This window comes from Gymnogyps californianus, chromosome 1 (genome assembly GCF_018139145.2).
Source record: "Gymnogyps californianus isolate 813 chromosome 1, ASM1813914v2, whole genome shotgun sequence".
Taxonomy (NCBI): domain Eukaryota; kingdom Metazoa; phylum Chordata; class Aves; order Accipitriformes; family Cathartidae; genus Gymnogyps; species Gymnogyps californianus.
The window spans coordinates 60,331,294-60,344,548 of record NC_059471.1 but is presented as its reverse complement, the minus strand read 5'-3'; the positions used below and the strand labels follow the sequence as shown (position 1 = coordinate 60,344,548).

At 41.9% G+C, this 13,255-nt stretch overlaps 1 protein-coding gene across 1 annotated transcript in view; it reads right to left on the bottom strand.

Moving 5' to 3' along the window:
* Window positions 1–12,663, bottom strand: part of ITGBL1 (integrin subunit beta like 1) — a 150,941-nt gene extending 138,278 nt beyond the window's left edge. Inside the window, exons 1-2 of the mRNA XM_050909225.1 lie at window positions 12,566–12,663; window positions 11,069–11,280 (exon numbers count right to left, since the gene is read on the bottom strand). Of these exons, the coding sequence (XP_050765182.1) occupies window positions 11,069–11,280; window positions 12,566–12,663 (310 nt within the window). The remainder of the gene's footprint in view (window positions 1–11,068; window positions 11,281–12,565) is intronic.
* Between the last annotated feature and the right edge of the window lie 592 nt (window positions 12,664–13,255).

The following is a 13,255-nucleotide window of genomic DNA, read 5'->3' as shown; positions in this document are numbered from 1 at the left end:
AAGATGGTGAGGGGAGAGGGGACTGACACCTACCCTGCTCATCCAATTACAAAATCTTAATCTTATTGTGACTTTCCAAGTCAGCAGACCATTTAATAAAACTTGGGATAGTTCTGTCAGTGTAACCAATTCCTTAATTAATACAGCAGAGTCTAACTCTTTGAAAGATTGGTTTTCATTTATCAGAATGTTTTCATACAAAAGTCTCATTTCTGCTAAGTACAACTCTGCCAGTCTGGAGAAAAATGATTTTGGTAAATATCCTGTCAAACTACTGCTGAGTAACATGTAACTCTTTGAAGTAGTACAATACACAGAAGAAAAACAAAACAGAAAATCATGTAAAATGTTGTCAAGCTTAAAAGCATTCTAAACTTTGGATATTTCATTATTGTTATTATTGCTTTACCATTACCATTTGCAGGTAAATGACAGGGTCTGTATAATGCTGTTGTACTTTCGCTTGCTATTAACTGGAGATTCTGGTCAAACAAGGGAAGGAAATGTTGTGAGACCAATTCTCTGTTGGCATAACTGTATTGATTTCACTAGACATAGGCTTCTGTTTAGATTAAAAAAAAAAAGCCACACCATTTGCTTTTATTAAAACATTTTTTTAACCTGAAGAGTAGAGATGAGTGACAGGATCCACCCCTAAATCTAACAAAGTACATGACTGGGGTTTGGTAATTTTGCCAGTCCCATCTCCAATCAATTTTTTGTCATATTTGTGCATCACACACACAAAGCTAGTAGGAAGTTAAGCATTATAAATCTTGAAAAGACCTTGCACAATTTTTTTTTATTGTGATACACAAATTTATGCCACAGTTAAGCCTCTCTGCTTAGAAGAGGCCACGTACAAAGGAAAGCAGCTTACAACCAATGCCAATGATATGCTCTAACATTTCTCCTCTATGCTTCAATTAATTAAGCAGTCTTGGGAAAAAAAGGCAGTAGGAAATGTACCAGTCCCTCTCACTGTAAGGTGAAGCCCTAAAGCCCTGGGAATGAGAAAGGAATATGTTCAGGAAAGAGAAGAAAAGTTCAGTGTACCTGGGGTTGGTGGAGGAACAGGTTACGCAGAGTGGCTCGTTCTGGGAAGTTCTCAGATGGATTTTCAGTAACGGAAGCAGGAAAGACATTGCTCCAAGAGCTCGCCAGGGCACGCCAGCCTTAGGTTAAACTGCAGCGGCTGAATCAGGCAGGCTTAAGAAGCTAAATGAGAGCTGGGCTAGCTAAAACTGATCTTTTTTTTTCATAAAGGATAATTGTAAAAATAAAATTTGGGCATTTTGCCTTAAATAAAAGGATTTCCACAAACGCAGACTGTAGGCAAACCCACATAAATGGAGAGCAGTTGTACTCAATTGCAGTTGCTCCCACATTCTCAATTCCCGTCTAGAGAAACTGCCCTTTCTGGAGACGACGGGTAATTTTCTTTCAGTGATATCTGGCACCTGGATGTCTTCCTAAGCACAGACTGGGAGTTGTGCTTCATTACACTTGCTATGTTTGTGATGAGGATTATCTGTGACTTGAAACAGAAGTGACAATGCAACGAAATTCTTTCAAAAGATGGTCATTAGAAGTACCAGTCCTACAACAGTACTCCAATGAAGTGCTTCAAGACTATTTTCTGATTTTAAATACATTTCTTACTGGTTATTGCTTCCCACAGAATTTACCTGACTACAAAGGTACCAGACAAAAAGCTAAGTAAATCTGTAATACTGACTTCTATGATTCTGTAACAGAAGGGCTCAGCCTTATCACTGCAAGTCAGACTACAGTTGTACAATAATTCATTGCCACTATTCTTTCCAGTTTAAAACCTGCTTGAGAAAGAACCAAGTCAGTGCAGATCATTAGGGTAAAAGTGCGGTATGTTCAGAGAGCCCACATAAGTGGTTTTTTACATGTAAAGCATATAGTGATTAAAAGGCACAATTCTGCAAAAGCATTCAGGAGAACCACACTGCAACGTTCATATATGGCTTTTTGTCATGGCATCGCCACTGTTCAGCCTGATTTGGACCTTCTGCAAGTATGCTCATAAGATGAAATTGGTTGTCCTTCTCCATTTCAGTTCTTCCCTGTTTCTGAAGTGAGAGGTCAGAACTTCTCCAGTAGTCCTTCAAAGCATGACTTTACAAACCACCACTTTGAGGACTGTTCTCTGGAACACAGTCTACCAGGCATGTCACTGCACCTGCAGTTGTCAACATTTCTTTATAATCTTTTCACGGTAAGCTTAAAAGGATATGAACTTAAAACCTTCTTTCTGTTTAAAAGCCTATCATTCTGGAATAGCTTTGAAAACGGTTACTCTTAGCTTGATTAATCAAGAATATTCTGAATGAGCAAACTGTTTGTCTGACCAATTCTCCGTGGGATTGACCTGCTACAAATTCACCTCCTTATTTATAAGTGGAACACTTTTAAGCTGGAAACACACTGGGTGTTTTCATAAATCAAAGCTGCTCTCACTTGGATAATGATACATAGGAATCAATAATTCAGTAGCATGTAATGCACAGATAGTTCTTTGGAAAAGGAATACAAGACTATTATTTGTGTGAAATAGTATTTTTAGCATCTAAACATGGAAAAAAAATGGTTTTTTGACACAGCCTTAACTGATAATTTTCATACTATCACATTTTATTCTTGCACCTGATGGGGACTCAGTGGTTTCAGAGTCCCTGAGTGGGACTCAGATACTTGGGCTCTCTTCTGAGTCTCACCATGAGTGTAAGATGATCAGGAGGCATATTTTTGATCTCTGACCCTCAGCTTCCCCTCTCTTGAATATCAGAAGAAAAATATATACCTTCTAGTAACTTGTTGCAAGAACTGCAAAGAAAGGTATATATCAGAGCTGGATGCTGTGATTATTACAGTCCAGTGCCATACACCGGACATGTTCACACCATCCAAAGTGGGGCTTGCACTCTTTTCTGGAGAGGAGGAATCTCCTGCTTGTATAAGCATGGCACTACCAGCTGATTTTACCATCAGCTTGTGGTCCCTAAGAATCCAGTAAACCCTGTTCAGAGGGAAAGAGAGATTACAGTTGAGTGTCTCAAAGATTCCCCAAAGTAAACAAGATAATCACCATGTGGCTATATGAGAAAGAAAGGGAAAGTGGTTAAATTTCAGCTTCTGAACTACACCCTTGGAAAATGGGTTATTCACAACAGAAATGTATTATTTTAGACATCCAGATTTGTTACTAGTTCAAGTCACAGACATTGCTCCCAGGACGAGTCAAAAACTGTATAGGTGTACAACTTAAAAGACAAAGAAAATCCCTCAACTAATTTTTTTTTTTTTAGAGCATATACTCACCAGGACATACAGACATAGAAATGGATTGGATTGTGTAAGTTTACCTGTTGTTCACAGACAAATGCCATTCATTATTCACCTCTAAAAAAAACGCCTGTATCTTCATCTGCTGAAAAGCCATTCAAAGCATATACCAGCTCTACTTGTATCCAAGAATTTCTGAAGGGGAAAGGACAGACAAGAAATGAGTCTGGGTGTTTCAGGAAGTGGAGAGGAAGAGGGTTTTCTTAAGAAGAGAGGCTTCTGGCTTCTGATACTCAATCAGCTTGTACCATTGAGTTTAGCAAATATCCAGCTACTTTCTGCAAAACATAGTTTAAAACACTTGGAGTGAGGAAATAAGGCGTGAAGAAACCTGTGTTACATGACAACAAACTGCTTCGCCATACGTGTTCCCCATATTTCAGACAAATGAATGGAGTAAGGTAAATGATTAACATTTATATCTTGCTTTAAGTATGTTATCAAGTTTATAAACTAAACCATTTCAAATGTCAGGAAGCAAGCATTTCCCTCCTGTCATTGAAGCATAAGTCCACTGGAGAAAACCATAATGAATACAAAATTAAAAGACGTGTCATGGTGCAAATGCACAGGACTCTTCATTAGAGGTAGAAAGTCAGATTTAACATTTCTTAACTGTCAACCATGCAACTTCAAGATTTAAGTAACTTTAATACATCCTTTTAATTAAACAGGAAATTACATGCAAAACAGAAAAAATACTTTTAAAAAGCTATTTTTGCATTCAGTAGCCTCTAACTATGGATCATGAAAGCTAACATCCCCAATATTTAAAATGACTGACACCACCTGGTTTAAAAGACTGAACTGGAGCTGCTGGAAGCAGAGGACTAGAAAAAGCATGACTGAGGAAGGTGTACTGTCGCAATCTGTTTGGGGCACAGGAGGATTCTCCCACAGCCCGCTTGCGTCTCTCCCCATCCCCAGCATCGCCCCCAGGACCAAAATACTGTGACCAGGTGCTCCAGATACAACATCTCCTGCTGCATGCTGCTGCCAAGGCAATAGCGCTTGGCTGGAGCATTTTCCAAATCACAAAGTTACTACTCATTTCACTCCTGGTAGTGTCAGAGTTGGCACTCCCAGTCACTTTCCCCATAAAATGCCCCAGATATGCCCCCAAAGACTCTGACTGCCACTCTTTAAGCCACTGGCAAGAAAATGCTCTGGATTATATCACTGCTGCTACTCAGGTGGACAGGCAGAAGGGTGAAGCAGGTCTTAGGAGCATTAGGAATGTAACTGCTCTTTCAAGAAAGGGGACAGGTGCAACTACAATTAAACTCTCTTGAATCTTTATTCCTCTTCATATGAGAATCTGATCATGTAACTGCTTGACTTGGTGTTCCAGTCCACTCCCTATGTACCAACTCACAAACCCCCATCTGCAAATAAAGTCTCACCCCATCACCAGGAAAGGAAGCTTTTAAATATCCTTTAAAAATATTGTTTAAAAGAAGAACATTTTTTCATTATGTACTCAGACTTGGAACAGAGGAGTGGAGGAAAACATAGCTCACTGGGTCTGGATATGTGTCTTTTCAATCTAGAATTATTGCTGTGAGCAGGGCCTGCAAGCAGTTTGGGCCAAAACAATCCTCTCTTTCTAGGGAAAAGTAAAAAATCTCAAAGAAACAAAATTAAAAAACTCAAATAAAACCCCTCAAATTCCAGCTCCTTCACCTTTCCCTTGTTCTTCATAGTCCTTCCAGCTCCAAAGGATATTTGATTTCAGCAATACAACTGTGGTGCACCAAAAAGTAACGTGGCCTCCCTCCACCATTGTGTACTCCAGTTAAAATACTGATAAATTCCAGTACCACATACATACTTTGGGGTCTTTCTTCGCAAGGCAGACAAGCATCAGTCCTTTTTAGGCACAAATTGCCCTTTTTCCTGGGACAGCACTAGCAATGTGTTCTTTCCTCCTAAAAAAGCTCATGGAAACTTTTTAAGTCAGTGACATGTTCCTTGTCAGGACAAACTACCTGGGAACACCTACACTGAAAGGTCTACGGTCCAGTGGCAGAAGTGATGGATGGTTTGAAGCCCTTTACAGGACCAGCTATCAGCAATAAAACTTTAAATAAACATAGAAAATCTTACCAAGCCAGTCAGTTTGCCTGACAAAGGCTGTCATAAAAACACTTACTGAAACCCTATCCACTGATGAAGCAGGTAAGATCATTAATATACTCTTCCGTAACATTAAGTACACCATCTATTTTCTATCATCCATATCTTTTCCATATTAATGACAATGAAACACAAACATGTTTCTGAACACTTTTCTGCAGTGGGTTTGAATTTTTATTTAATTGAAAGTTCATTATCAGCTCATGAATAGCATAAAAATTCAAACCCACTTCAGAACACTTATTTACATTGTCAAAACTTGCACAAAGGTTTGCTTTTTCTCTGCAACAGATAAGTTTGTCACCCCAGTCTAAAGAAAGGCAAAAGGTGAAGGAGATGCTGCTCCCCGCCTGCTTTGCTGTTGATGATGGCCTGAGGGGCTGCATTCCAGCTCTGCCAGGTGCTCCAAAAAGCCTCTCCTTCCACATGCCCAGTGTACTCACTTTTAGTTTTTAAACCAGCACGTATTTTCCACGAGTAGTATCTGCAGATAAAGGTGCTTAAAATGGGGGCTAGGCATTTAGCTACAAATCGTTTAATAAGATACTTTTAAAATGCTTCCCTTCCAGTAATCTCCATCGCAGTGCCTCTCTCTGAGCTTCCTCCTCGTGCCTCGCTCACCACTGCTATGAACATACACACTGCATTTGGAACTACAGCAATTGTAGATGTATCAAAGGCTGCTTGAGTTTACCTAGATCAGGCACCAACAGCATAAAGCTGACAATAATACAGGCTTTAGCTTGTGCTTTGTAAGTCTGACAGGACCTTGCGCACTTAGCAAGGCAACAAGCCCGCAATGAGGTCTACGCTATCACAATTTCACTTCTACTAGAATCTGGGGGACCTGTTCTGAGATGAATATGTATGCTATTATCACACCTACAAACCCCTGCTCCAGGAGGAAATGTCACTTAAGCCAAGTTTGGAAATCCAGACTAAAACAAACCAGGTCAGAGAAGAACTGCAACCTCCATTTTCATCAGTAGCCTCCTGCCCTATTTTTAACTTGGACTGTTTAGGAGGCTGTGTCTGCAATGACCACATGTGCCACAGCTGAATCTTCGCAAACATGGCCTCTGACAGAGAAGAGACTTACACCTGTTCTCAAAATCCAGGCTTTGAATTTCACTTCGGATTAAGTGGCAATCAATGCAGGTCACAGACTGGCTTTTCTTCATACTTTTAGCAAGAAATGCTGCTCAATGAAAAATCAGCATGTCAGATGTCCCTTCAATATGAACACACAGGTGCAGTTGTTAGAGCATTTCCAACTCAACTAAGACAGCTCTGCCTAAAAACACTATTCAGCTTTTGTGCAAAGAGCAGTCCTCAGCACAAAATGTTCTCCAAATTCCATTCTCTGTTTCCTAACTCTCTCCAACTGACACATAGGGCCATATATCCAATAAACTCACATGGATGCATAACTACATATTACATCAATACTTTAATTTGGATTTATCTTATCTTGTATTTCTACATCCACTCCTTGTCGACATAATTTTTCACTTGTGTTCTCTGTATAGTCTAAAGAGTGGAAAATAATGGCACTGATATCTTTCTGTCCTTCACATAACTATGATAACACTTCTGGCTGTGAAAACCTACGACTAACACTGCCATTACATTGTTGAACTAGTCTTAAAATAGGTACAGCACTTACAGTAACTACAGCTTTGGAGAAAGAAACAGAAAAATCTTTCACTGGCCTGAACAGCAGCAATGAATGTTCCCCAGCAACTGCTTATGGCAGTGGTAAATCACGCAGTGCCACTATTGTTCAATAGGTGTAAAAGGTATTTCAGTTCGGAAGAAAAATTGTTTATAAAATCTCAGTAACTATGGAAAAACAAAGACAATGAATATAGTTCTGAGCAAAGAGGAACCTTCTTCATATGTTGCTCTCTATGCTCTCACCGAATCGTATCTGCCCCTTGATCTCACCAACTAAGAGCAGTGCAATCATACTGTCTCATGTCCCAGCTGGCAATTTCCGTGGTCCGTTCTCTAGGAACATCTAGAGTGTTCCCACTCTAGTTGGCCATGGAAGTCTATGCTTAGTTTACTTTTTCTATCTTCATTAATCACAGGCACAGTAAAAAAGATTAACTGGAAAAAAAAATTTCACTAAAATTTATTTTCCTCTATACTGCAAAACCACAGAAAAATAGGTATCAACTAGCAATGCGATAGGAATTAGTGCTGCATTCCACTTTCCTTTGCACACAACACAGGCTCCATTTATGCTAAGAAAGCCTGAGGCAATATGAAACTGCCTGAGGTCAGAGCTACTATTTGCAAATAAACAGCAACAAATATATTGTCTGCTCTGAATGAAGCATAAATCCTTCGGGGTCTTGAATCACTGTTTGATTCAGTCTTCCTCCTCTTAGCTCATCCCCTTGAAGACCAGCAGCAAATGACAAAATAAAGATGTCACCAACATTGCAAAGAGAATGACAGTATTGTGACTTTACTCTTCTTTCCACTACACCCTGTGATACAGCAGGCAGATAAAAAGGCCACTGAGGAGGACAGGAGACTCAGTGACTCAGATTACAGCACTTCATTTCTCTCTTCTTTGTTTCTGACTCCATGAGAGATTACCTATTGCTTTATCAATCTCAGTGGGATAAAAGGCAAAAAAATGATCAGAATTCCCTCTAAAGCACCTGGAAACATCACGGAAGGGAAACACAGCAGAGAAGTCTCAAGGGAGAGTAAAAGGACAGAGACATTTGCATCTGCTCTTCTTCATTACTCATGGCATAATCTCTTTCCCATTGCTTATACAAGGTGATAAGAAAAAGCAAATCATAAACAGGTGGACATCTTTTCTATCTTCAGGCCTCCCTCTTCAGAATATGGGTGTCCAACGACTGGTCCAGAAGGTGGATCTGACCCAGAAAGTGCCTTGAAGAGAATGAGCTGCATATTGAGCAACTAAGGACTTTGTTTAGCTTGGGACAGGAGAGGGAAGTGGAGGTATATCTGAACTGACTGGCAGGGAAACACAGTTATTTTTGGCACGAGTGACTCAAACAACTCTGCCTGTCCAACTTTGAATATGAACATCACCGGTGATTAGACATCAGTCACTTGAAAAAGGCATGATCCTGGCAGCTTGAAAAGTAGCTTGTTTGAAACAGCATTTATCTCAAATACTGTGGCTCTCTAGAGGAATATTCAATTAGTGTCTAGAAGTTCTGCATGTGGTACCAGTCAGCAGTTGTTGTTGTACTCATCAGGAGAGACCCGCAATGAAACAGGACAGCAAATATCAAAATAAAAATAGGAAAAACGAAGCAGGAAACAGGTATAGAACTGCAGTAAGACATTTTGGCTATTCACCTAGCCAAATTGAATTGAAACACACTTTCATCATTGAGTCAACAAATGTGCTCAAAAATGCAAAGAAAGGGAAGTATGTCATACATGGGAAACCAGCTTGGTGCCATAGTGTTAAGAAACATCAGAAGATGCAGTTCACTGAATGGTTGGATGGGGGGGATGTTATTCATACAACATAAGGACCAGTCTCCTGCCAGTTATACTGGATCTGACCATCTTTTCTATGCTCCCTCCTCCCATATACACACAACTTAAAGTTAAGTGACTAAAAATGTGGGGGAAGAATGAAGAGGGCAGCAAGCACAGCCTGAAAGGAGGCGTTTCTCCACCCGGATCCAGACCCCGTGTCCCAGCCCCGAAGCAGTTACCCAGGGCCACTCTCCTGCAGTGCTGGGCAGCCCTGGACTCCAACAAAGTCAGCTGGACTTTCAGCACCCTTGTCAAAAAACCAAACCAACCAAGCACAAACCCTAGGCCCTTCACAGCTGTTTCCCTCCTCATGACTTTGTACTGAAATTTTTTTGCTACTTTTTTTCCAGAAGAGTGGATTTAAATTATTTGACATCTCAGTGGTAACGCGGCTTCAGTACTCCAGCTACAAAAGGTGACAACTACAAAAAATTGTTTTTTAAAAAACATTTAATCACTTAACATTCACATCTTTGAACTGCTGCATGAAGTGCTACACAAAAGCTAAATATTGTTAGAAATCTCTTGGTTTTGTTTATCCTGTCAGCACCCCTTTCCACCAAAGCACTGATAAAACTTGCAGCTGCTGCTTGTGACATTAACAGGAACATAATAGTGGAGTTTGTAGCAGAATATTAAAATTGAAGGAGCTTTCAGTTTCACTTTATACAATTACCCCAGCAACAACAGCAAGCATATTGAAATCACACCACCAATCAGAAAATTCACGTTTGGGACAGCAAAGCACTGAAATGATTGGCGGAATCCCGATATTTCTTATGTAACTGGACTTAACACTGCTAACTACAGAGTCTATAAATCAGTTTCTCCACAAAACTCTGAAGCCTTAGGTGCCAAATACAAATATTTTTCTCATAATCCCATCCTTGATCTTTTCATGTTATTATTGGACTTCTTATTCTTAGCCACATTGTTGCTAAAATAAGTTGCTCTTTTTTTCCTACAAAATTTGCCAAACCCACTGCTGGAATGCATTTGTATTGTCCTCTTACTAGGAGAATTCCTGTAACATTCCCATTGACCTAATTGCAGTTTTTGGCCTGAAAAGATGACACGTTTGTGTGAATCTGGTAAAGCTCTTGAAGCAGGGATACTAGAAGTGAAGTACCCTTCTGGCCCCTTTCATCAAGCTTCAGGCTGAATCCCCATAGGAATGTGATGGCATTTCTTCTCCCTGCTTTCTTCTAAAATCCTATTCTAAGCTGCTTAAAAAAAAAAAAAAAAAAAGTCCAAAATCTGACTGAAATAGCCCACCAACTTAAGTAAAGACAGCTGGAAAGATGAAAGACTGATAATGTCTAGATGCAAACCAAGCGACATGTTCCAACAACTGGCAGGGATTAAATTCTGTCCCAGAAATGTATGTTATTTCATCTGTCACTAAAGAACACAGTGTCAGTGGGGAAATCTCTGAAACCACAATACAATTACATTGTTTTAAGTCTCTATTTGGAAAGCATTATCATTACTTAGAGAAAAACAGAGTTTTGATATTTATACACCCTCAGTGTGGTACCTGTTACAGCAAACCTTCTTCCTCATAGCAGGGGAAGAAAAAAAAATAATTACAGGACAAAACTGATTGTTCGGAGATAGTTTAAAGCCTTGGTAGATACCATATGCCACCATTAGGCAAGCAGTTCAAATGCAGCAATATTATATGAAAAATGCAAGCAATATTGTGTCCTGTATTAGATGCAAAACGCAGTTTGCAGAGCCTCCAACCCAAAGCAACTCCTGCTTTTGCCCCTGCTGCAGATGAAGCTCGCTCTGGGCAAAGTCCTATTTTATGGCAGAGACAGTGCCTTTGACTTGTATCCTTTAATCTGGTAAAATCCTTGGATGTGCCCACAATCCCGTTTACAGTCATGGTTCAGGGACACATACATAACCGTGTCTCTACTGTATCAGTGTGCTGTGTTCCCAACATATTTCTGGTTATAATATATACTCTTAATTTTCTAAGCTTCTGTCACCATAGCGGCTTCCTTACCTGCACAGATCTTCCCATCATAGATCTCGCACACCCAGTCGTGGCACTCGCAGAGCGGACCGTAGTATTTGCCGGACTCGGTCACTTGGCAGATGCAGACTCCACACTCGCATCTGCCTCTGTCACTGCACAGCTTCCCCCCTGGGACGCGGCACCTGAGCTCTGACTCAGTCCGGGACAGCAGGCACAAAGAAGGAATACCCAAACCGCTCCTGCGGAGGACAGCAAACAGAACAAGCTACGGTCAAAGCCAGGGGCTGCACCTCAGAGCCGATGAGAGCCTGGCTCCCACGAAACCACCCTCCTGCCGCGGTTTCAGCCGATCCCCAGAATATTGTTTTTTACGCCACCACTTTAGTTATAGTTGTAAACTATTACTTGCCTCAAATGACCCAATTTTCTTCTCTTTCATCAGAAATCTCATTGCTACCTGCGGGAATGCTTATATTGTATTTTACTTACCTTGTTAACCACATTAGGCTCATCTTCTTTTTCATGATGCATATCTGGTATATATGCATGTGCATGTATAGTTTGCTTATCTATCATGAAACATTTTGATCTGAATTATTCCAAAAGGTTTAGAAAAGATGTATACATCCAAACATCTAGGTAGCATAACAAGAATATATGATACCAAAAAGCAAACCTACGGTTGATTCTAATAAAATACATTTGCCAAAGTAATCCTTCTGATTGTCAGATATACAGGATCCATGCTTTCATTGGAAAAGGAAACTGAAGTAATCACTGCTTTCTATGCAATAGTCTAGTTTGTGGCTGTGGTTTTAGTAAAGTCAGCAGAATCCAGATGCTAGATCTGCAGATTTGCAGCTCTGCCATGCCATTGTACCATGCACTGGAGCACACAGAAATCAGGACTTTCAGGACATGCACAGGGAAAATCACAGGTCGCCTCATCAGGAGCTGGCTGTAGGAAAAAAGAACAAAAGACTGGCCAAGCCAAAAATAGGTGCTCACAATGCTAGGGAATACTGAGGATTCGGGTTACTAGTACCTGCACTTCTCAGACATTAGATTTTGCAGGCTCTGGAGCAAAGGAGCTGCTGGCTCTAAGAGCAGGCAGGTGCTGGCCCTGGTAGAGAGGAAAAGCAAAGGGCAGTGTGCCTCACTGTGCTGCTATACCAAAGAGCAGGAACACACAGGGTTTTGTGGTTAGGCGCCTGCTCCACTCAGGCAGCAGAATTCAGAGGTTTGGGTGTAAAGAGTCATCACTATCCAGCTCTTCCCCGTTCACTGCTTTAAAGGTCTGCATCTCGGGCATGAAATACATCATTGCAAATAACCCCCGCAGTTTGCACGACACCTATTTAGGTTCCCAGCGACCCAGAGCATTTCCCTCAGTGTCACTTTTAAGCAGGCAGAGGAAGAGCTTGCAAACTGCTCCACCGCTCCCTCCGCAACCCCAGCCTCCACGCTCCTGACATCTCGTAAATCAGTCGCAACCCTCCCGGGAGGCTTCAGAGCTGCACTTACCGCAGGGCCGGGGGGCCAGCCGGTGGCGTGGGGTGACTGGCCGGCAGCGAGGTGACCAGCAGCAACACCACCAGCCCCGGCAGCCCCTGGGCATACATGGTGCGAGCTGTGCTACACTGCACCTGGAGCACTCCCGCAGACGGCCGGCCGGACAGACAGCCGGACAGACCCGCCGGGCGTGTGGAGAGCTGCGAGCTGGACAAGCCCAGCTCTAGGGCTGCTCCCCCCGTGCTGCAGTGGCTCTGATTAGCTGCCTGGGAGCGGGATTTGGGCAGCACTCTGGGAGGGAGGCCGGTGCCAAACCCTGAAGTTTACAGTCTAGGCAGGGAAGTAATTAGAAACAGTTGCGCAGCCAGATGGTTTATTTTGATGTTTTAAAAGTGGCCCGTTCACAGACGTGAACGAACCGTCTCATTCTCAAAGTGCAGGCACCGTAAATATTTGCGGTATGTGTATCCCCCGTCCTTTGACGGATGGCTGCTTGGGATAATCTGTGTAACATGGTGGGGGAAATGTGCACCGCTGAGGAGACAGGACCAGCGCTCCCCAGCTGCAGCATCCCTGCCTGGCTGCGGGAGCACCTCCCTCCCGCCTGCCTCCGCAGGTCCCTTCCTCCCCTCCTTTCCCTCAGGTTACCTGCTCACAGCATCGCACTGTGCGACACCGCGGGCTGCCAACCTACAGCAGCCT